General features: G+C 34.6%; 5 protein-coding genes across 7 annotated transcripts; 1 reads left to right on the forward strand and 4 right to left on the reverse strand.

The window, feature by feature from the left end:
• Positions 1–276: 276 nt before the first annotated feature.
• On the forward strand, positions 277–3,265 carry LOC110606821 (transmembrane protein 147). Its single transcript, XM_043953010.1, has 7 exons — positions 277–430; positions 753–822; positions 955–1,014; positions 1,721–1,835; positions 2,134–2,249; positions 2,429–2,553; positions 2,879–3,265. The coding sequence occupies exons 1-7, from the start codon at positions 354–356 to the stop codon at positions 3,000–3,002; spliced, it is 687 nt and encodes a 228-aa protein (XP_043808945.1). The 5' UTR covers positions 277–353; the 3' UTR covers positions 3,003–3,265.
• A 2,100-nt stretch (positions 3,266–5,365) lies between these two features.
• On the reverse strand, positions 5,366–8,545 carry LOC110607061 (B3 domain-containing protein REM16). 3 transcript variants are annotated; one of them, XM_021746118.2, is made up of 5 exons: positions 8,280–8,545; positions 7,820–7,952; positions 6,509–7,043; positions 6,075–6,247; positions 5,366–5,893 (listed from the first exon to the last, which is right to left on the reverse strand). In XM_021746118.2, the coding sequence occupies exons 2-5, from the start codon at positions 7,931–7,933 to the stop codon at positions 5,630–5,632; spliced, it is 1,086 nt and encodes a 361-aa protein (XP_021601810.1). In that variant the 5' UTR covers positions 7,934–7,952; positions 8,280–8,545; the 3' UTR covers positions 5,366–5,629. The 3 variants fall into 3 exon arrangements, with proteins under 3 accessions (XP_021601810.1, XP_021601809.1, XP_043808800.1); XM_021746117.2 differs by having other exon boundaries at positions 8,288–8,543; XM_043952865.1 differs by lacking the exon at positions 8,280–8,545 and adding an exon at positions 8,078–8,229.
• A 2,128-nt stretch (positions 8,546–10,673) lies between these two features.
• Positions 10,674–12,601, reverse strand: LOC110606130 (B3 domain-containing protein REM16). The gene is made up of 4 exons (XM_021744897.2): positions 12,223–12,601; positions 11,580–12,063; positions 11,299–11,417; positions 10,674–11,164 (listed from the first exon to the last, which is right to left on the reverse strand). Exons 1-4 carry the CDS (start codon positions 12,334–12,336, stop codon positions 10,904–10,906), a joined length of 978 nt encoding a protein of 325 aa, XP_021600589.2. The 5' UTR covers positions 12,337–12,601; the 3' UTR covers positions 10,674–10,903.
• Positions 12,602–13,437: 836 nt separating this feature from the next.
• Positions 13,438–14,903, reverse strand: LOC110606721 (B3 domain-containing protein REM8). The gene is made up of 4 exons (XM_043953646.1): positions 14,634–14,903; positions 14,177–14,531; positions 14,009–14,109; positions 13,438–13,900 (listed from the first exon to the last, which is right to left on the reverse strand). Exons 1-4 carry the CDS (start codon positions 14,706–14,708, stop codon positions 13,628–13,630), a joined length of 804 nt encoding a protein of 267 aa, XP_043809581.1. The 5' UTR covers positions 14,709–14,903; the 3' UTR covers positions 13,438–13,627.
• A 2,134-nt stretch (positions 14,904–17,037) lies between these two features.
• LOC110606720 lies at positions 17,038–20,909 on the reverse strand. The gene is made up of 2 exons (XM_021745672.2): positions 20,465–20,909; positions 17,038–20,199 (listed from the first exon to the last, which is right to left on the reverse strand). Exon 2 carries the CDS (start codon positions 20,162–20,164, stop codon positions 17,375–17,377), a length of 2,790 nt encoding a protein of 929 aa, XP_021601364.1. The 5' UTR covers positions 20,165–20,199; positions 20,465–20,909; the 3' UTR covers positions 17,038–17,374.
• Positions 20,910–21,830: the final 921 nt, after the last annotated feature.

The following is a 21,830-nucleotide window of genomic DNA, read 5'->3' on the forward strand; positions in this document are numbered from 1 at the left end:
TAAATACAAAAAATATTCCTTGAGTTTTTTTTTTTAGAATTTAAATTTAAAATTTTATAATTTTTAAAATGGTTGTAATATACATTATAATTTTTGACCCTGCACAATGAAGACTCCGGAAGCGTCACAGGCCCAATGGGTCAAACCCAACGATAATAGCGTTAACGAGCTCCTCCAGATTTTCATTGGGCTTGATACTCACTCCACTGAAGCCCATGGGCTAACATTTGGAGTCCAATCTACGTTTGAGTCCCAAAATTACTGTTGCACTGTCACAGCTCTTCTCCGACTGCTTTTCTCTGCGATCACGCAGTGTGCTTTGAAGCGAAAAGGGTAACACAGACTGGACGGACATGACATTGTTTCACTTCTTTAACTGTGTGATTCTCACCTTCGGCCCTCACGCCGTTTACTATTCCGCCACCCCCTTGTACGTCTTCTTCTTCTTCTTCTTCCTCTCTCGCGCTCCCAAACATCGTAGAGAACAATCAAATGAAACTTTCTATTTTTGTGTTCATTTTTACAGATCTGTTTTTCCAGTCTCATTTCTAATGTTTGCCTCTGAAATGCAATTTGAATTGCATGAAATTTGGATGAGTTCATCGATTTACTGTTTAATTTTGTGGATTTCACATTATAAGTGATCCTCTCTAGAATCTAAATTGCTGGTGGATGTGGAGCTCCGAGTTTTATTTCATTTCTGAGTATAGAAAAACTTATTTTTTTGTGTAATTTTTTTTTAATATTTGCAGGTCCGAGTATGATACCCTTGGAACCTCCGTTAAAGCTGCGCTTGTTTATCTTGGTACAGCTATAGTAAAGGTCGGTAATGCCGGATCACATATGCTACTAGAAATTCATTCCATGCTCTTTCTGGTGTATTCTAGTCATTTTCTGTTGTGCTTCGCTTTCTATCTTATTAAATGGCGGATGGTTTCTCCATTGTGTTGGCAGCTTGTTTGCTTGGCCACTTTTCTTAAGGTTTCTGAGAATGACAGTTTTGATCCGTATCAGGTAACTTTTCACTTGGCTTTGCAATTTTTTATTTGTATTTGAAATTGAGTATATAGATTATAGACATGGATTTGAGATCCTGTAATTACATAGATATAATTTTCCTCCTGGGTTTGGTGTTTGTGATGGTGTTTTAAAGTGCAAACTCCAAGTTTACATATCGTTAGGCTTCAAAACTATCCCTCCTTAGTATTTAATCACTAGCCTGTTTGAACGTGCAATTTAAAGTTATTCAATTGGCATTTTCGAACTGATAATATATGTGATCTATGCTAATGTATTATGTTTGACATGGACTTTTACTACCATTCCCATAACTTGTATATTTGTATTCATTGTTGTTGATGATGACTTCAGTTTGACCTGAAACATAACTCAATTATCAAAAACTACAGCATTGTAGATTATTTTGGATTATGTTGTGGTATTACAGTTATGAAACAAGTAGTGCTTTGTTACTTGATTCATGTATTTGACATTTGAATAACAGAGGAGAGACACTAGCTTGGTGTGGCGATTCATTGCTTTACAGACCTTCTCTTCTGATTCTTGTTTAAGTTTTAGATATTATTATATTATAGGAGTCTGAGACGCGGATGGATCTTTCACTTCATTCTTGCTATTTGTGCTCTTAGATGTTCTGGTCCTCTTTAACTGATTTTTGTCTTCATTTGTTAATCATATATCCTGAACACTTTGCTTTCAGGAATTGTTGAAAGCTTTAATTGGTTTTGTAGATGTTGCTGGGCTGTACTTTGCCTTGACCCAGTTGACTCACAGAAACATCTCTCAAAACCATAAATTTCAAGCTGTTGGACTTGGTGAGTATAAATTGACCAAGTAAATCATTTGAATGTCTAAATGAGACTATGTTATATCTTCAGCTTGGTCTCTGAATTTCTTCTTCAGTAGGTTTTGTGAATTTCTTTCAATTTCTCTCATATCCCTTTGAAGTTACAGTCCGAACTACTTCTAAGATTTACATTGCATATATACAATTTTTAGTCATTCCCCTTCATAATGCATTATTAACTGTGAAATTAGTAGTGCATTCTTTTCACTTGACCTTAGTTATGTACAGGTTCTTCTTTGGCACTGAAACACTTTTTCCTAATGCAGGGTGGGCTTTTGCTGATTCTGTTTTGCATAGACTGGCACCTCTTTGGGTGGGAGCACGAGGACTAGAATTCACTTGGGATTACATTCTGCAAGGCCTTGAAGCAAATGCTAACCTGGTGTGTTTACTTTCTTGACCAATATGATTTATTTTCTGTTACTATTTTGCAGAGTATTTTTCTGTTTAAACTAGCATATTAAAGTAGTAGTTTGCAGTTTTAATTTAATAATCAGCTGATATTTCTTAGTGAAATTATTTTCCCTTTTGTTGATTTTACATCCACCGTTCTGATTTCAGGTGCTGAGTATATCCCTTGCTGCATTGGGATCTCTAATGTGGCTTCGCAAAAACAAACCCAAGACTTTGATTCCCATAATATATGCATGTGCAATCATTGTGGCAACTATGCCATCCATTACAAGGCATGTTCCTTATCCTTGTCACCGAGTCATTCAAAATGGTTTTTGTATTTTGCATGACCTGAACATGCTGTGAGCCTTTTCACCACACACTAATTTGAAAGTATTTAGGAAGTCTAGTTTTCCATTTTCTTTAAAAATTTTGCCTTGGATACATGTGACTTTATCTGACTTTGATGATACATTCCATAAGCTTACATTATTATTAGCACAAAAAGCTATTGTGCCATTTGTATGACTGTTGTTCTGTTCTTACATGGCACAGTACTAATCCCAAGGTGGACTGGGAGTGACCATATTATTTATCTTGCCAAATTATGTTTTGCAGCTACTTGAGAAGAGGATTGGGGTGGCATTTCCCAAAAGTGGTAGGCTTTGAACTATTTACCTCTCTGGTGATGGCTTTTATTAGTTGGCAACTCTTTTCTGCTTGTCAAAGACCATCGTCCTAGGAAAATCAAGTACCCTCTCAAACGATAGATAGTTTGGTTGAGGATAGGTTCTCGAAATGTAGTGAAGAGATCTTGCTGTATGGCTATCAGTTCTGCCCCAAACAAGGCTGTTGTCCTGTTTTGTTTGAATTATTGCAGTATCTATTATTTTGTTTATAAAAATTATTCATATGTAATTTCTTTTTCTATAGTGCTCACTGAGGCTTGAATAGATGATTCAAGTTTTTCTGCAGTTGAATGAACACGGTAGTAGTTGGGTTTTATACTTCGTGCATTAGTGCTTGTCAATTTTAACTGAATATTTTGGCACTCTAGCGGATGCCTTTTTGGCAATTCTGAAATTACTTTTGGCTGATGATATGATGCCTTCACCAATCGGTCATAAAATGTAATCATCAGGCTGTTCCCCAAGCGTCGAATGAAGCCATGTCGGTTTTTCCTCCCTTTTTTTAAAAAAAAAAATATGTATACTTATTTCATAGGGTGTAAAATGTAGTATGGTCTTTGTTTCTTATTTAAAATGAAGATTTTAGAATTCTATTTTTTTGGGTGCCATATGACAGCTTAAGCGGCTGCTGCCTAGCACTTGCTCAGGATAGTCTAGCTACGGATTCTTTTTTTTTTTTTTTGACGGTTAAAGATGACGTCTAATTGAAGATTAAAGAGGTTGTAAGTCTAGTTTAAACTGTTGTTGTACCACTTGATTATAAATAAAATTAATATCATGAAGAGATTTAGCGGCTAAAATATGAGCAACATTGTTGCCCTGTCTCCTAACATGGGAATAGGATACAAAAAGAAAGCATGCACGATTGATCTTTCACATTAATAAGCCCCGCTACTAAGCAGCAAAGCTTTTTAATTAAAGTGTAAAATTTATTATGTTATTGCGCAAAGAGTCGGTAAAAAAAATTCTAATTTTGAGTTTATTGTAATTATATATATATATATTTTTTTATAAATTAAAATATAACTTTTTAATGTTACTCTAATTATGTTTCGCGGTAATTGTACTATTTAAAACTAATAGTATAATATCTCACCTCAGTAAATTTTAAAGTAAAATTAATAATAATTTAAAATTTTAAAATAGAATTATAATAAAATTAAAAGAATAGAAATTAAAAGAATAAATTTTTTTATAATTATTTATTTTATTAATTATTTTTTTAGGAGATAAAAAAATGAAAACTGAATTTATAATTTCAGATAAATTATATATTTTTTTAACCATTTAATCAAGTTGGCTAAATAATTAAATATTTAATCTATATATTATTAATTTTGTTAAAAATTCACTCTAAATATTAATATAATTTAAAAAAATAATAGATTAATATTATATTTGAGAGTTAAAAAAATAATTTTAAAAAAATTTTAAAAGAATATTTTATTATTTTTAATATTTTTAAATTGAATCATATTAAATATTATTTTAAATTATTTTTTAATATTTTATAATTAATATATTTAATAAGATTATTTTTTAATAATAATTTTAAAAGTAATATTAAATAGTAAGTAAGATTAAAAAAAATCGATCGATAGTAATTTTAGTTAAAATAAAATTAAAATAAATTATTATTATAAAATTATTGATAAAAATTAAAAAAAATAATATAATATAAATAATAATTTTTAAATATATTTAATAGTGAAAAGGGATAACTTTACAATTTTGTAAATCTCTTATTATAAGTATGGTTGCATTTAGTCGAATATTAGATAATAAAAATTAATTAAAAAAATAAAAATATAAGGTGAAATTGTAATAAAAATAAAATATAATTTATTTTTAATCGATTAATTTGAAACTTTACTAATTTAGTATAGTGACAGTATTAATTGATAAAAATATATATAATATAATTATAAACAAAATAAAAAATATAAAAATTTTTTTAACCATTAACTCTTCTACAAATTATAGAGGAAGAATATTTAGTTATGCACCAACTATTTAGCCCTATATTGAATAAAATGATTGATGAAGCGACAGAGTTACAAGCCATTACGTACCTGGCTTTTAACGAAAACGAAGATTCCTCTGCTCCAATTCGGTGTAGTACAAATCCAACAGTGACTCCAATCAAAACGAATCGGTTAATCTAGAGAGCTGGGTTTGTAGAATTGAATAGCCAAGTATAAACGAGTAAAACGATGACATGAATTTGGCTAATTATAAGAATTATGCTGCCGTGAGTGACATAATGTCTAAGATGGATCAATATGTAGATTGCTCTTTCAAGTTCGGATAGGTATTTGATATTAGGGCGCACAAACAAAGGCAAAATGTCCACAATTTGAGAGTTGCCTACTGCTCATACGCCTGCCATTTCCAAGACAATTCTAGAAGAGCGTCAGTCTACCAAGCTCTTGCTCAACTCGTTCGATAAATCTGAGCTACAATGTAATCCCAAAGTAATTCTTTATTTCCTTGCTCAGGAATCTAATCGCTACGCTGTAAAAGCTAGTACAGTCATCAAAAGTCTCGTACATTAAACAGGACGCAAACCATCCGTCTCTGTACACTAGGATTGTAACTAACGACTAGCAGCCAAAACTAAAAAATACTTTCATGCAGTTTTGCATTAATGATCTTCAACGATCCTCAGTTGGCAAGGTGACTAGTCGTCGTGGAAGACACGAATGATGTTAACATCAAGGACAACCGCATTGTCCACTGGAATACCAGGTTCAAAAACGCACACATCAAATTCCTGCAAGTCGTTTGACAAGGCAAAGCTTTTCCACCCAGAAGAAAGCCCTCCACTATTTTTAGATTTCTGATAATAAAATTTGGTGTGCCATGTATTCTCTTTCGTGCGTAGAATCACATCTTGTTTCTCCAGAGATCTTAGATGCTTAGTTGTCCACGCTGAAGGTATCGACTGAAAGAAGCAGCACCACAATACATAACCATCAACTTCAAAACTGTATTCAATCTTGATGACAACAGCAGTTGACACTTCGCTCATATTCAGATTGGAATATTAAAGAACATAACAAAAATAAAGACACAGTAAGAAATTCAGATGCTACTTAACAAAATGATATAAAATATATATGTACCATGTAAAATCTCCGGTAGACATGTGTGGGTTTCATAACTACCATGAAGCCATCCCTTGTTAAAACTGCTTGTGCTAATTGCAATGCATTCTGTTTCTCTTCCTCTGTTATTAGCCTTCTACTTGATAGATATGGGACACTGTGCACCACGCTTGGACTGATATGCTCAATGTCTAAATTTCAAAAATCAGACAATAATGTAACAAACAAGCAAATCCAACAAATAGACTCTTTTTTTGGTATCCAGTGACAGAAAATACACCTCATTAACCGGAACAATGACCATATGCTGTGAAAACAACAACATAACAACATAAAATGCAGTGCAAGAATGAAGAAAGGGATGAATATTTTGATAATACAATGCAAAGCAACAGTCTAACAAATAAAACTATAGATGCGCATACCAGAAATAAAATTACAGATATGCATACCAGGCTTTGTCTCTATTTCCTCAGCGGAAGTAGAAGGTTCTTCATGAATAGGGTTAAACTCGATTTCCCTTCGGATCTTTTTGGTAACATAGCGATATGTGTTATGTTGACCTAATGGAGTTGTGTCAATGTCATTATTTGCAGATTTCTCGAGTGGAGAGCCCCCAATATAATCCTCAGGACAGGGAAGAGTAGCTTCAAAAGAATTTTCACCAGTTCTCCTTTTTGTTTGGCCACCACTATCATTTTCTCTGTGACCACATTTTCTGACAAAATATGAACCTGCCTTCTCACATAAGCTCTGACCATCAAACATTAGAACATCAAAGCATGAATCCCCATTGTATTTAAATATCAAAAGATCTTTCTCTTGCAGAACATGATCATTCACAAATTCTTCCCAGCCATGATTGAAGAACACTGTGTCATCATTTGTTGTGAGTATAACTTGCCACGTTCGGCCACTGGGACCTCTAAGAGTTATGACTTGAGGTAGTTTCTTTCTCAAATTTTTTGTAAAATGCTCCGGGATTGCCTGCAATCATACAAAGAAAGGCAAGCAAATTAAAATCTTTGACAGTAAAATGTTACATTTTGAAAGAAGATAGTGACAGCTTTTGATATTCAGGAGAGAAGAAGAGTGTTGTTTGCTGAGGTCTCACACGTCTAAAAGGTCATATAGCTTTTGACACACTCAATTGATCCAAAATCAATTTAACGTGGCAATAGCACCATTATATATAAGCAAAGAATAACAGTTGTGCACCAATCAGCTCAAATGAATATATTATTCATTTGTATTTCACTCATTTCTAGGCCAGTTCTTTTACATAACCAAATTAGATAAGCTAAATTAAATAAGCTGTTGAATGAAAGTAAATGTAATGAGAACAATTAAACCAATGTATGCGTGCACAAAATAGTCTCCACCAAATCAGAGATGATGCCTAGGCCATGTTCAACATTGATGCTTGATATACAGGAAAATATTGTCCACATAATAACATGATATATGAGAAAAAATCCACATAACCCAATGAGAAACCAAGTCTGAGCCGAAAATAAAGTTAAGCAAAATCTTTGAAATTACTATAACCAATGCTCTTTGCTAATAATGAAAACCAGTTAACGAAAAAATGTTGACACCCAATGCTCCCGAATCAACTCATCCAATATGCAGGATACCCAACCCCCCACACCAAGAGATGGTCCCTTTAAAGCCTTATGCTTTTCGTGACAAATATATGCAATCAACAATTTGAAGGGTAAGATATAAGAAAATAGGCAAAGCTAATAGAAGAAAGAACTCACAAGCTGCCGATCAAAACCAGAGTGGAGAACCTGAAGGAAATGGAGGCATTGAAAATGAGTCCAGTAAATTTTCTCTTCCCAGCTTCTGCAATCCCTGCATGCTTCCTCACCCATTTCCACTAATATACAGGCCCTGAGATCAAAATAAGAATAATCAAGATATAAGCTCCAAAGCAAATGACAAACTGCTATACAAAAGATTTAAATAAATAAATAAATGAAACCCAAAAACTACAAAAGCAATTACAAGAAGTATACCCAGCAAAAGCAAGAACTTAGTCGACTAAGAACCAGATTATTCCATGAGAATGGATGGCAAATTCATTCATAATTATATCGTTTCCCCAAAATTAAATAACGGAAAGACTATAAATGGGTAAAATTGAAACTTTCTCCCAGAAATTAAAGACTTGGTAAAATGGGAAATCAATAATATCTTGGTTGAATAAATTAGCATTACGAGCTTACGATACAGTCTCTTGGAACAAAGATTACGGGCTCAGGCTTGCAATCGTGATGCTTGAAGAATCAGTGTTAAGTCTCTTCCTGCTGCTCTGACGTTTGTCCCATTCCACTCCCTGCTTACCAAATACCTTTATGTGTATTCTGTTCTCCTACGGTACTCATCCTTCCGGTGATTAAACTGACCTTCTATTAGGACGCCACGTATCAACAACTCATAGCTCAATCGAATGGTAGATGTAGATTTATGGTACGAACCCAAAGAGATGCCCATGAGTTCCTGACTCACCGCATCAGTTGGCCAAACATCTTTTTACTTTTTTTTTTTTTTTTTTTTTTTTTTTTTTCCTAAAGACGGCACTTATGAGCTGCCTTTCGGATCACTGTTAATGATTTATTTAAAATTATAAGCCATAATAAATAAATGAAAATTAAAATAGTTATTCATTATTAAATAATAAAAAAAACTGAAAGTATTTAATTTTATTACAGTGTTAATAGACATATAGAAATTATAAACTCATATATTAAGAAACATTAATTTTTAAGTAATGATTATTGGCGTTTTTAATAATTAGCATATTCATATGTTTATAACACATTTAATTTCTGTAAAAAATGATATCATAATGAAAATAAAATTATCAATTAAATACTCATGGAATCACAATTAAAATACAACACATCCTATATGTGTTTTTGGCAATTATTAGATAGATTCTTATTTTAAATTGGTTTAAAATGAAAATTAATTTTTTTTCTAAAAATATATTTAATATTGAAATTATCAATTCAACATCAGTTCCTAGCTTCCCATCCAAATTTTCCAACACTGGCGAGGCACAAAATTAAAGATTATACATTTCTCTTTAATTTATAAATTTTTCATTTTTTTAAAAAAATAAAATTACATATAATTTAAATTTTTTTCTTGCAATAAAGAAACCATGATTTATAAAAAAATTCCACATGTAGTATAGAATGCAAACAGCAGTTTTACTTCCATGTAAATTAAAAGAAAGAAATACTTTTCCAATTAATAACCTCTGTTAATTGATTTCATTAAATTAATAATTTATGTTATCTAATAAGAAATTTTAGTTTTATTTGATTGACTTTTTATTTTATTTTATGAGAAGTCAATAGTTTTTTTTTTAAATGTAGTTTACTTACCTAATTTAATTTAATTATTTAAAAAAAACATTTAAATTAAATAAAATCAAAATTTAAATTGTATAAGGAAATCGATTTCCACGTAAGAAATTAAAACATTTTTTTTTTCATTACCTACTGCTATTATCCTGTTTCCATCTCATTGACTTATCAAAAAATAAAAGTATTCCGATAGAGCATTTGCTCTAGCCTAAAACTGCGACTTCTTTTCTTATATACAAAAACTTTGAGCATTGAAAACTTAATACATATAATAATTTAACTAATTAAAATATTATGTATTTTTGTTATTACATTAAAAAATTCTTATAATTTGATTTCCTTAATAAATAAGAACATCTGTCCAATTAAAAACTATTCTACCATAGTCAAAGTTTAAAAAGACTTATTTAGCCTCAATAAAACTTCAAATCATATTAGAGATATCCTTCAATGCATTATAATACAAAATACCACTCTCCCTTAGCTCATCCTTCTCAACAACACTCACAAGCAAAAGCAAATGAGAGAGTCTTCTGCATTGATGACAATATTATCTTTCTTCATCGTTGCAAGAGCACCCATCACATGCCTCCATGAGAAAACTCCTCCCCCGAAGCCATGAATTAGAACGACAATTGACCATTTTCCTCCAAATCTTGCTCAGAGACCCAGAGTTCACTTTAATCATTTCATTCTCAACAACATCATCTAGGTTCAAAATTGGAATCTCCTCAGAAAGTGCAGAGAAAGTTGAAGAAACATCCAATAGGGGAGCATATAGAGAAAGAGCTATGAAATTGATTTTTGTAACTCCTATGGAGATTATGTTGAGTTTTCAATAATCTATTGAACGGTGGCCTCTCAAGTTTAAGCCTTCCTACCGTCATCTTTTGTGAGCTGCAGACAGAAGGGGTTCATGAAAAGCAGTGGAAAATAAAGAACAGAGGGTGAACCAGGCAGGTAAGCTTGTAGCGGCCAGTAAGCCCTTGGCATGCAATGAATAAACTATCTATGTCCACAAACAGTTCCAAAGGACTTTCGCCTCATTTCACTTTCGCTTTTTGGGGTTCCTGAAGTAGGAGCGGGAGACCATGGCACCTTCCGGTAACCAGAGAAAACACTTTTGGATGATAGCATCTGAAATTTTAGTCCAATAGATGTAAGAGAATGAAAAATTAACATGTTAAATTTTTGCACCTGGAATTTTTGTGGGTAAATAAATCTTTTAAGATTTGACTAACTATTCTAATTGGAGGATGTCCTTATTCATTAAAGGAATAGACTTTTTAACACAATAACAAAAATACAAAAATATTCTAATTAGTTAGGTTAAACATCATGATATGGTTATAATTTGCCCTACACACAATACAAACAAACTACCTCAGTTTAAAAGCTATTCACAAAGCACAGCTAATAACAGAACATTATACAAGCTGAAGATCTCGGCCCCTTGTAGATCCGAACTCATTTCTTGACATGAAAGATTTTAACATCTAGAACAACGGACTCGTTGTCCAAACTACCGGGTTCAAACACACATACATCAAATTCACGTAGCTTGTTGTCCAAAACAAAACTCCTCCACCCACCACAGGCAAGTCCTCCTCTGTTTGGTTTTCTACGATAATATAATCTTGTGCGCCATGTGTTCTCTTTCATTCGTAGAATTACATCTTGATTTTCTCGACAGGAGATGTGTTTAGTCATCCATGCTGAAGGGATAGACTGAAGTTGAAGCAAGCAACACAACAACAGTAAACAAATAAACACTTAACTCCCAATGCTATCTATATATCTAGAAAAGAAAGAAAGAAAGAAAGAAAAAATCTCATCTTGGTTGGTGGAAATGAAACTTTTACCATAAAAAATTTCCTGGATACATGTGTGGGTTTCATCATTACAATGAAGCCCTTATCAGTTAGTGTTGCGTGAGCTAATTGTAATACACACTGTATTTCTTTTTCCCTGTGCTTAATGTCTGCATTAAAAAACCCCCATCAACCAACAATTCTATATATCTACAAATGAATTCGTTAACAATTGTTGCAGTAGCATATGCAAAAGGGTATTTCCAAAATAGATGAGTCACATAACAAAGGAATCTTCTCAAGGGAAAAAACAGAAGGGGTCAAGAAGCTACCAGGTTTGGCCTCTATGTCCTCATCACAAGGTTCTTTGTTTCCTGCAGTAACATTCTTGGCAAATTTGGAGATGACAGGCTGCTTTAGTGGTGTATGTATGTTTTTATTTTTAGGTTTCTTTTTCGGACAACTTCCAATAACAACTCCAGCAGATTTTTTACCACTTTCTCTTTTAATTTGGCATCCACTGTCATGTTCTTTAGGTCCATGTTTTCTCAGAAAGTAGCAAGCTGTCTTCTCACACATACTCCACCCATTGAACATTAAAACATCAAAGTGAGATTCCCCGTTGTACTTAAAGACCAAAATATCATTCTCTTCAAGAGAGTGATATTTGACAAATTCTTTCCAGCCATGCTCAAAGAATAAGGAATTATCATTTGCAGTTAGGCCTATTTCCCATTTGATACCAGAAGGACTTTTAAGAGTCACAGTATTAGGCAACTTCCTTGGCAAATTTCTAGTAAAATTTTCAGGGATTGCCTGCAATTTCATGCACTATCAGAAATTAGAAAACAAATAGCAACAAGACGGGTCTCCTAAAGTTCTGCAGCCATTTAAATCACTTGGGACTAATGATTAAATTGAATCAAACTCAAAGATAAACGGGTCTCCTAATGTACGTTATAATAAATTACTTACCAAGCACTGATCAAACCCAGCATGGAGAAACCGAGAGAAATGGACGTACTGAAAATGAGTCCAATAAATTTCCTCATTCCAGCTTCTGCAATCCCTGGATGCCCCTTCTTCCATATGGAATCTAACAAATTAAGACATCAAAAGCTTCTAAACGAAAAAGAAAACAAGCCAGACATTGGAGGAAAAGGAGAGTGAATTTGTGTTTGGGGGTAGAGAAAGTGGAGGAAACAAATTATTTTACCAAGATGTAAAAATGACAGAAAAGTGATAATCAAAGCGACAAGACAGACTCCTTGAAAGACGAACCTTTGCCTAGAAATTATATATTATTCAAAATACATATAAAGCTTAGCAATGAAACGGAGAGCCCACCAAGCCCCAAGGACAGTAAGCGGGACTTTATCTACAAGCAGAAACATCATACGCCAGGTGTGTGTATCATGCAACAGAATTTTTTTTGGTTCTTTTACAAGATGGGAAGCTTCATTAATCCAAGTGCAGATACAAGAGCTCTGAGTTATTATAAGAAAGCCCAAAGGGCTTTAGCTAATAGATTAGGCTACTTCTCTCAGGCCTAAACTAAAGAAAACAGGTCCGCAGCTTATTACAAGGAAACTCTATCCACACAGCCTTGGCATCAAATTCGACCCATTAATGGCAACACTTTTCTCACATTCCCACAAAACGGACCCATAACCTCTCATCAGGTAGATTTTCATCTTCTTTGGTCATTCTTTTGTGGGTGGCTGACTCTGTTTTATGATCCAGAAGCCCAGCCACATTTAGGAATGAAAAATATAGCTTCTTTCTCAAATGCACTTATATCAATACTTGCACTGTAAAACACAATCCCCCCATCATATTTGGAAACCAAAAGGTCATCACATTCTATAAGATGATCTTTCACAAAATTTGGCCATCCAAGTTCAACGAATATGTCATTCTTTTCTTGAGTAATTAATTGGCAAAGGTTACCCACTAGGACCAGTTAAACAAACTGATCCAGTTATTCTGCTATTCTCTCTTGTATGCTGTTCTCTCTCTTGCATGTTGTTCTCTCCCAATTAAACCATGCCATCGTGAATTTAACGTGATCCAATTTTGCGACCACAGGTTGAATTGAAATCTCTTCACACCAATTCTAATCTTCTAAAAATTTATATCAATGATTCATCTATATTATGAATAATTTTAAATAATAGAAGTTCAATTGAATTTTTTTAAAAAAAAGGACAACCCATTTTTTATTTGTGCCAATTATTTTTATGGCTTTCTATAAAAACGAAGGAAAAGCTGAAGAAAACAATAAATGCCCAATCCTAAAAGCCAAAAAAAAAAAAAAAAAAAAAAAAAAAGGAAAAATCTTAGCATAAAAAGAAGCAAGACCCATGAAAGTGACATCTGTTTAGGTCACCAAAGGAAAAATATGCACGGTAATCACCACAACATCAGATCTTTTTCTGGTAAGGTCGAGCTCAAATAAGCAGACGTCTCCTTCCTTGAGTTTATTGTCCACATAAAACTCATGCCATCCTTTTCCCCTTAATGCACTTCTCTTCCCACATTTGGAATCAATGCTGCAAAGCTTTACTGCCCATAATTTGCTCGAGGGATTCTGCAGAACTACGATTGATGCTCGAACAAGGTTATTTGAGCTTGCAAATTCCGCTGGGATATCCTGCAACGACACAACCAACATCACCAGGCATTCAAAAACAGAACAATTTATTAGCTTCTAAACGCATATCCCATATTTCAATATTTCAAATATTGAAAATTGGCTCACCAGATATGATCCATCATCTGCTCCGCTAGATGTTGTTATGGTTGTTATGAAATAAGGACCCTTCGGAGAATAAGATTGAGCATCTTTCAACGGGGATTGCCCTGTGAACAAACAGCAAACAATTTGGTACATGAATTGATAAATTAAAATTAATTCGAGTCGTAGTACCTTTGAAATTCCCTTCCTCTGTTGTGTGAGAATAGCTCTCAAATTCATCAGATAAATTATCAATTTCCTTCCTACTCTTCTCGGAGAAATTGATGGAAACTGGAAACTCTTTCTCACAGGAGCTTGAATCGAACACTATGGCATCGAAAACCATGTCTCCCTTATGTTCAAATACCACGAAATCTCCAAGATCGAGGTCATGGTGCGTCACAAAATCTTCCCAGCCTTGTTCAAAATAGAGCAACCCTTTGCGGCATTTGCCAACTTTGATATGCCATGACCCCTGGGAACTTCTCACCACTGCCTTATCCAGTCTCTTCCCCTTCAGCCGTCGGCAGAAAGCCACAGGAAGAGACTGTTTACACCAAGAAAAAAAAAAAAACAAACTCAATTAAACAAAAAAGTTAGGGGGGATGAGAGTATACAATGAAGAATTTAATTGAGAGAGGATACATACGAGTTTGGATCGGAAACCAGCCACAATAACCTTGAAGAAATGCCTAGTAACCGGAAGCTTACAGCTCCTAGCCATGGAAGAAGATGATGCTAATGTCCACTCTCTCACTCTCCTAAACCTCCGGTCTGGAAATTATAGGCTTTTTCATTTCTCTGGACGGCGAATATCAGCAGTATTTCATTCAGGGGTTTGACCTCCGAACCTTTTCAGGCTAGCGCGCAAATTTTCAGCAGCCGACACCTTTCTAAGTTTCCAACCCTAAAAAAGAGCCAATTTGTAATATGCTTCTTCAAATGTAGATAAAGCCCATGAATTCTCTCCCAATTTGGCTTGGGCCAGTAAATTTGGGTGAATTACTATTAAGTCCTTATACTTTTAAAAAATTAGTTAATTTATTTTTATTTTAAAATCAGTTAATTAAATTATTTTTATATTTCATAAAATTTAACTATTTAATTCTCATTAAAAATAATTATTAATGGTTTAAAATATTTATATTATTTAATTTTTATAATTTTAATTATATATATTATTTAATTTTTATAATTTTAAATATTTATATTATTTACTATTTTAATCAAAATGACAATAAAATATAAAAATATTTAAATTGGATTAGTTTAAAATAAAAATCAATTAATTAATTTTTTAAAATTTTAAAAACTTAACGGTGATTCTCTCTTGAAATTTCGACCTCACTAACTACAAGCTCAAGCTCAAGCTCTCCTATATTATTCTTGCCTGAACCACCGGTTTGCAATTTTTAACAGCTACAAACCGAGGTTTCCTCCAAAGACCATCGCAATTACTATCACTGTCACAAATTTAATTTAACAATTTAATTAAGCTTTATAATAAATTAAAATAAATTGCTTATGTGGATGAATTTAATTCCATATATGTTCCAAAAGTTTTAACAATTTTATTGTTTTATATCTATCACGTTTATAAGTTAAAAGGAAATTTTAATACGTTAATAACAAGTTTAAACTAAGGCCTAAATGAAAGCGATGTTCTTGTAGATATGCCTTTCTAGTTTCTTGTTTTGTGCTTGTGTTATTTTGCATGCAGGTGGCCATAGTTTCTTTCTGCTGAATCTAGGGCTTCCTCATCCGCATGCATCCAAGAAATGCTTGCTTTATCTCGGGCGGCTTTCTTCTCTTATTGGCACGTGTTTCACCCATTGAGTTTCAGATGTTAACAGATCTATATTGGGTCAAGGAAGGATCCTCTGTGTAGTTGATGAGGTGTATCTCGAGATTCTTTAACCTTTCATCCTTCTAGACGGCTGAACCTCAAGACCAGCTGGTACTGACAAACTCTCTCCTCATCTCTTTCCTTGGCTCAGGCGAAACTTTTTGGCCCTGCACTTGTTTTTTTTTGGGTTTCTGAGGTCTTTGATCTCTTTGGAGTAAAGTTGTTGGGCTCTTTGTATGTTTTCTTCCTTCGATGATCTGACGTCTTCCCCATCCAGTGAGTCTTAGGAGACGGCGGCGGTGAAGTCTTTCTTTCAGAGTTTTCTTCATGGGTTTGGGCTCTAATTTTTTTTAAGTTGTTGGGCTGGAAGTTTTTTTTTTTGGTCTGGATGCTTATATTAATTGGACTTTTGGACTTTTAATTCATATTTATCTTATGAAAAAAAAAAAAAAACTTTTACCTCTAAATTCATCCATTCACATCCATCCTTCAATTTAAAATAATAACAATAATAAATCGAGTTAATTCTATTAAAAATATTAATAATAAGTTTTGATCTGATTTAAGAGAAGAAAGTAATATTATAATGTCGATCCGGGTGCTTCGGTCCAATTCTGATCGGGATTAGCGCGGCCAAATCTACACAAAATCATCGACTCGAGCTTTGAGAAAACCAATGTCTGGAAATTTGAACGCGCAGCAGCAAGCACACACTCGCATATCATCTGCACAAAAGATGTCAGAGTTTTTTTAACAATTACTCTCTTCTTTGTCCCTTATGGCAGCTAAATCTACCTAAACTATTAATAAATCTTCGTTTAATAATTTGCACAAAATTTTGAGGTTTATTTAATGAATTGATCTTATATCATTATCATCGTTATTATTTTTTTGTATATATAAATATATATATCTCAAAAGTTCGCAGTTCTTATATATTGGTTAAAATTGAATGGTGTACAGAAAATATCATAGCATTTATAGGGGCAAAGCTTTGTTAAAAAAGAAGAATTTATAGAGGCAAAGAGTCGCGCTTGTAGATGAAAAGAGAACATTGGCAAAAAACACCCACTTGCAAAATAATACTGCAAAACTGAAAATTGAAGAAAATAACATGGAACTAACAGTTGTGCATAGAAGCAAACATCCACAAGATAAACAATGCAAAATAGAAAATTGAAAAAAAATTTGAACTTCAACAGTAAAGTGTGAGAGAGAAAGTGCAATTAGTATAACATATCCTTAGACACACTATTGTTTTTTCTGGTTTTGAGTAACTTCCTCAACTGATATATGCTTATAAAGCAAACTCTACATGAAACTGAGTCTGACTTAATACAATCCAAGATACAACAATAAGAATTAACAAATTATCCACCCATGGAAAGACACAAGCAAGAGACTGCTCAGAACCATACCCTTTGTTTCATTCATTCATTGCTTCAACCTTGTAGTTCTATGCTTCTGACTCGAACACAATTCACAATGACAATAACTTCCTCGAGATTTTGCTACAAATTGAAACAAAATTCCTTCAAATAATCCTATGCTTCTGAATCCTCAGGAACTTCAGATAATTTGTCATCTTCAACAAATGATGGATTAAGAAATCCAGCAATGAATGCCCACATCTTATACACATCTTCAAAGTTTGTTAGAAATCCAAGTGATGCAGTAACAACCTCCAGTCGGTAAACCACATCTTTACCATCATGGTGGGCGCTAGCCATCGGCTTGCACAATGATGTGTCTTCAAAATCAAACCCCCCACAGTGTTGTCTTGGGCCGTCAACTATCCTCACATGGTTTAGTATGCCAATGCCTAGAGAGATTCCATTTTTATCAGCCAACTTCTGAACAACTTCTGGATGAATTAGTTGTCCTCCACTGCATTGTCTCACATTGAAAGCTACAGCTGCACCCCTTTCATATTTTATTTTAGGGCCATATATCTGTACAAGAGGCACTTCCGAAGAAGGAAACTGAAGTTGAAGTAAGGAGGTAACAAGCCAATTGACGAGATAACGAAGTCTGAGAGTAGTTTTATTGAGGCCCAACAGATTGATGTGATCAAGGTGCCCACAAATTATCTCTGGCTCACTCCTTTCCCAGTCTTGTTCATCGCCATATTCTCCATCAGTTGTGGACTCCTCATCGCCAAAGGTGGTTGAAGATGCTTCCTTTGGCTCCAAGCGATTTGAGTTTGCTCTATGATTGTCTTCCATGCTGAAAGATATTGTGTGCCTTGTGCTAGCAACATGATCTCCCTCTTCCAAACCAAAAAACCTTCCTCCGGCTCTCCTTCCTAGCAATCTGAAGTCACCTTCTGTCTCTCTCCTTATAGCACTTTCCTTGGCTTCTTGGTTAATCTTGGAGGCTGAGATGCTTTCACGGTTATGTTGCTGAAGGCTCAATAATGGCCCATTCCCAATTTCAGCGCCCACTTGAATTTCTCCAGCGTGCTTCAAATTGGCATATCTCTCTCTGTTGCTGCTAAGAGTAGGCTCCGTCTCAGCTAACTGTTGTTCTTCAAAGATTGCTTTTGTAAGGTCAAGCTCATGTGACACTGATAATATGGTTTCATCAACAGACAGATCAGGATAATTATGGAATCCATGATCATCATCATCATCATCATCATAATAAATTGGGTTCTTGTACATTTTTGATGTTGGCTTTATTGATAGTTGATTATGTCTCTTCTTGCGCAGGAACCAGGAAGGTAGTAAAGTTGAACCTATTCTTTGTTTGGTTAATTGCCCAAAATTATCAAATGCCAATGGACTCTGACCCAAATCAATCCAGTATGAAGTATCTGATGATTCATTCTCACTGAAAATTGGACTTCTCATAACATCCCCAACTGAAACGCTCTCAGTTTCCTCAAATACGGTGCTTGCCCCATCTCTGTCTGAGCTGCTATCATGTCCCATCTCAGTCTCAAAGACATCCGTGACCTGGTTAGTAGTGAGTACACCTGAAAAGGCAGGCATTTGCGGCCCCCCATGCGTTTCAGACACTGCATCTTCAGTCTCATTCGTGGCAACATTCTCCATTCTGGTAAAAACATCAATACCAGTAAAAACATCAATACCATCCACAGAATCATCCAAATACTGAGGGAAAACAGGAAGAATCCTCACCATTCCCAACCCAGTACGGCCACTCTCATTTTGCAGGCTCGCCATTACAGATTTCTTGATCAAAAGACACCCAAACCCTGTTGGGTCAGATCCAAATACTCTGTAAAATGATGTGATAATAAAATCTGGCTTGAACAAGGAAAGCCCTAGTGAATCCATATCCTTTGGACCTAATGATCCAGCATCCAGCAACACATGCCAATTATTTTGTTGAGCAAGTGCCATCCACTGGTAAGAATACTTGGCTCCAGTTACTCTAGACTGAACGGGAAACACAAAGAGCCCAACTGCAAAATTCTTTCTCCTCTTCTTTTTATTACAAATCTGCTTCCTCAGCTCCTTAGAACATAATTTTAAGGTAGGCCATTTAAACCAAGCACTACTAATTTTAGCACCCTTCTCCTTGGCACGTTGAGCCATCCAATTCACAGACTGACTCTCATGATCAAACATGGTCAACAACTTTTTATTTGATTGAAATGGATAAGACTCGGCAAGCAATTTAAACGCAGACCCTCTACTAACAGTAAAAACAAGGACATATTCACTTTCCGGGACGTTCAAATAATCCATAATCTTACACTTTATATCATGCTCAGCAGTGCCCCTTTCAGCACTTCCATAGAGCGCATGATTATTTAAATTTGCAGTTATTTCGTGTAAAGTAAAAGAAGATGATTCCCAGTGCTGCTGAGTTTGTAGATGAGAAAACAAACCGAAGCCACAATAATCAAGACATACCTTTGAAATGGACTCGGACAGATTCCCGTACTCTTCAAGCCTCAGCTGATCAATCTTTTCCGTGGATTGAAATTTTGGGTACATAGTGAGAAACTTAGAGAATGCATCACGGAGGTCGGGAATCGAGTCCTGAGAGCAGAAGGTTCTCTCTGCAGCTAGAGCTGTAGCACGCAAGAATTCCTTCTGGGCGTGAAGCCTTGCAAGAGATCTTGACCTCCCAATGGATGTTCTTTCTTGATTTGACTCAGCATCGATGTCTTGGGATTTTGCAAGCGATCCATCTTCAGATGCTTCTTCAAGAGCCTCCTTGAGCTTGTTCTCTTGCAACTGACGGAGCATAGTCAAACCGCCAGAACGAGAACCCAAAGCAGAACCATCTCTCCTTCTGGCCTTCTTGTCCATTATCAAAGAAGCACAATGAGTTATTGGCTTCCATATTAAGAGATGCATGGATGCCTCCTCGTTCTCTCCCACAGATGATCTCACTGACGACCACAGGGCCAAATAAAAAATAAGCGCAGGCGCAGATGAAGAAGCAAAGGTGAGATGTTCACATAAAACTTTTGAGTGAATTCGAAAACTTTGGTATTCAAAGCTTAAGAAGCATTCAAATAACAGGAACAGAGAAATAGGAACTTTTCTTTAGGATTACACAGAAATTTTGCAAGATGGAGAAGTTTGGTCATAAAGAAGAGGAAATGTAAAGACACAAAAAGATAATAAAGGAAGCTAATCTGAATAGAGCCAAACCTTTAACATTGATAAGGGAAACCGTAACTTTAGCATCCTTTCAAAGGACTATACTTTGCGGGTTCCAATTCAAATTCAACACTATCAACCCCACCAAAGATACAAAATCCAGATTCAAATCCATCTCTAACGACAGAATCTCGCATTAAAAAGGGGAGGGATGGTGGGTTTTGTTGTGCTGAAAAAATCCTCCAAAGTCCGAAAGCCAACGCCCCAGGAAAAAAGGGGAAAAAATCGAACAATATCGCCACAACCCACAGGGGCAAGACGTGGAAGGAGAGTTCAAAAGACGCTTCCAACAACTTCCTCTTACACGGTTACACCATTAATGCTTTTCAACTTCTCAGACACTTGACGCCAATCGCATATCGCATTTGGCTTGTGGGAACAAACAAGAAACAAAATTTAAATGCTGAATCTCTCTCTCTCAGTAGTTCCCCACCGCCATCAGTATTTTACTATTTAGTACACTTTTTTTTTGTCCTCTTCTTTACTGTGGATTTTTCACTTTTTGGCACCCCATTCAACTCCCTCTGTTTTTCGCTTGTATTTGAATTTTCTTTCGCTCGTGAGATCGAAGGAAATAAGCTGACATCGTCATAAGATTTGAGTCAGGACCATTAGCTAATTCATTAGGTACTTTGCTCGTGTCGTGCATGCATGCCCCTGCACCATTGAAAATTATCGAATCATATAAACCAAATACATCACACAATTTTGTGTAATCCCACGCCTTAACAATAATTTTCCACAATTGAGCAACCATTTACTGAAAATTTTGACCGTTTCCACCTAACGCCATAGATAAAATCTTCGGTGTTTACTCAAAATAAGGGTAAATTTTATTAAATTTTATTTTAAAAATAATTTTTTATTAGTTATTATTTTTTAATTAAAATATTTAAAATATATTTTAATATTTTTAAAATAAATATTAATGTCTAAAATTTAATAAACGGTTAGTTTAAATATATTTTGATAAATTTAATTGTCTATCCTCCTTTTTTTTTATTTCTTTTCTTATTTCTTTTTTAAGTGACGTCTAACCATCGTTTTGCATTTATATTATTTTGCCATATTTATGCCGGTTGTATATATGAATGTACTCTGTTTTTTTTTTATCGTTAGACTGTCATTTAATTTCATTCGACACCATTTGGACACGATCCTGAACATCACGAGTTTTGTTGTTCCATGGGGCTAATGGATATTCGAGACCAGGGCCCCACGTGCAAGTTCGCACCTAACTTGACTTATCGGGATAAGTCCTGGACTTGTATAAGGAATAAGGCCGCCCATTGGACCCTAATGGAGCTAAGGCCCTATCTTTCTAGCACAAGATTTGCCAAGGCCAAGGTATCATCAA

Source organism: Manihot esculenta, chromosome 18, assembly GCF_001659605.2.
Source record: "Manihot esculenta cultivar AM560-2 chromosome 18, M.esculenta_v8, whole genome shotgun sequence".
Classification (NCBI taxonomy): Eukaryota; Viridiplantae; Streptophyta; class Magnoliopsida; order Malpighiales; family Euphorbiaceae; genus Manihot; species Manihot esculenta.

Coding starts and splice junctions, on each gene's coding strand:
- LOC110606821 (XM_043953010.1), top strand. CDS start 354: ATGACATTGTTTCACTTCTTTAACTGTGTGATTCTCACCTTCGGCCCT. Junction 1,015..1,720: donor ACAGTTTTGATCCGTATCAG/GTAACTTTTCAC, acceptor CTTTGCTTTCAG/GAATTGTTGAAAGCTTTAAT. Junction 1,836..2,133: donor ATTTCAAGCTGTTGGACTTG/GTGAGTATAAAT, acceptor TTCCTAATGCAG/GGTGGGCTTTTGCTGATTCT.
- LOC110607061 (XM_021746118.2), bottom strand. CDS start 7,933: ATGGGTGAGGAAGCATGCAGGGATTGCAGAAGCTGGGAAGAGAAAATT. Junction 7,044..7,819: donor CTGGTTTTGATCGGCAGCTT/GTGAGTTCTTTC, acceptor GTATGATTGCAG/GCAATCCCGGAGCATTTTAC. Junction 6,248..6,508: donor GGAAATAGAGACAAAGCCTG/GTATGCATATCT, acceptor TTTGAAATTTAG/ACATTGAGCATATCAGTCCA.
- LOC110606130 (XM_021744897.2), bottom strand. CDS start 12,336: ATGGAAGAAGGGGCATCCAGGGATTGCAGAAGCTGGAATGAGGAAATT. Junction 12,064..12,222: donor CTGGGTTTGATCAGTGCTTG/GTAAGTAATTTA, acceptor ATGAAATTGCAG/GCAATCCCTGAAAATTTTAC. Junction 11,165..11,298: donor TATCCAGGAAATTTTTTATG/GTAAAAGTTTCA, acceptor CTTCAACTTCAG/TCTATCCCTTCAGCATGGAT.
- LOC110606721 (XM_043953646.1), bottom strand. CDS start 14,708: ATGGCTAGGAGCTGTAAGCTTCCGGTTACTAGGCATTTCTTCAAGGTT. Junction 14,110..14,176: donor AGAGGAAGGGAATTTCAAAG/GTACTACGACTC, acceptor GTTTGTTCACAG/GGCAATCCCCGTTGAAAGAT. Junction 13,901..14,008: donor CAGATGATGGATCATATCTG/GTGAGCCAATTT, acceptor GTGTCGTTGCAG/GATATCCCAGCGGAATTTGC.
- LOC110606720 (XM_021745672.2), bottom strand. CDS start 20,164: ATGCATCTCTTAATATGGAAGCCAATAACTCATTGTGCTTCTTTGATA.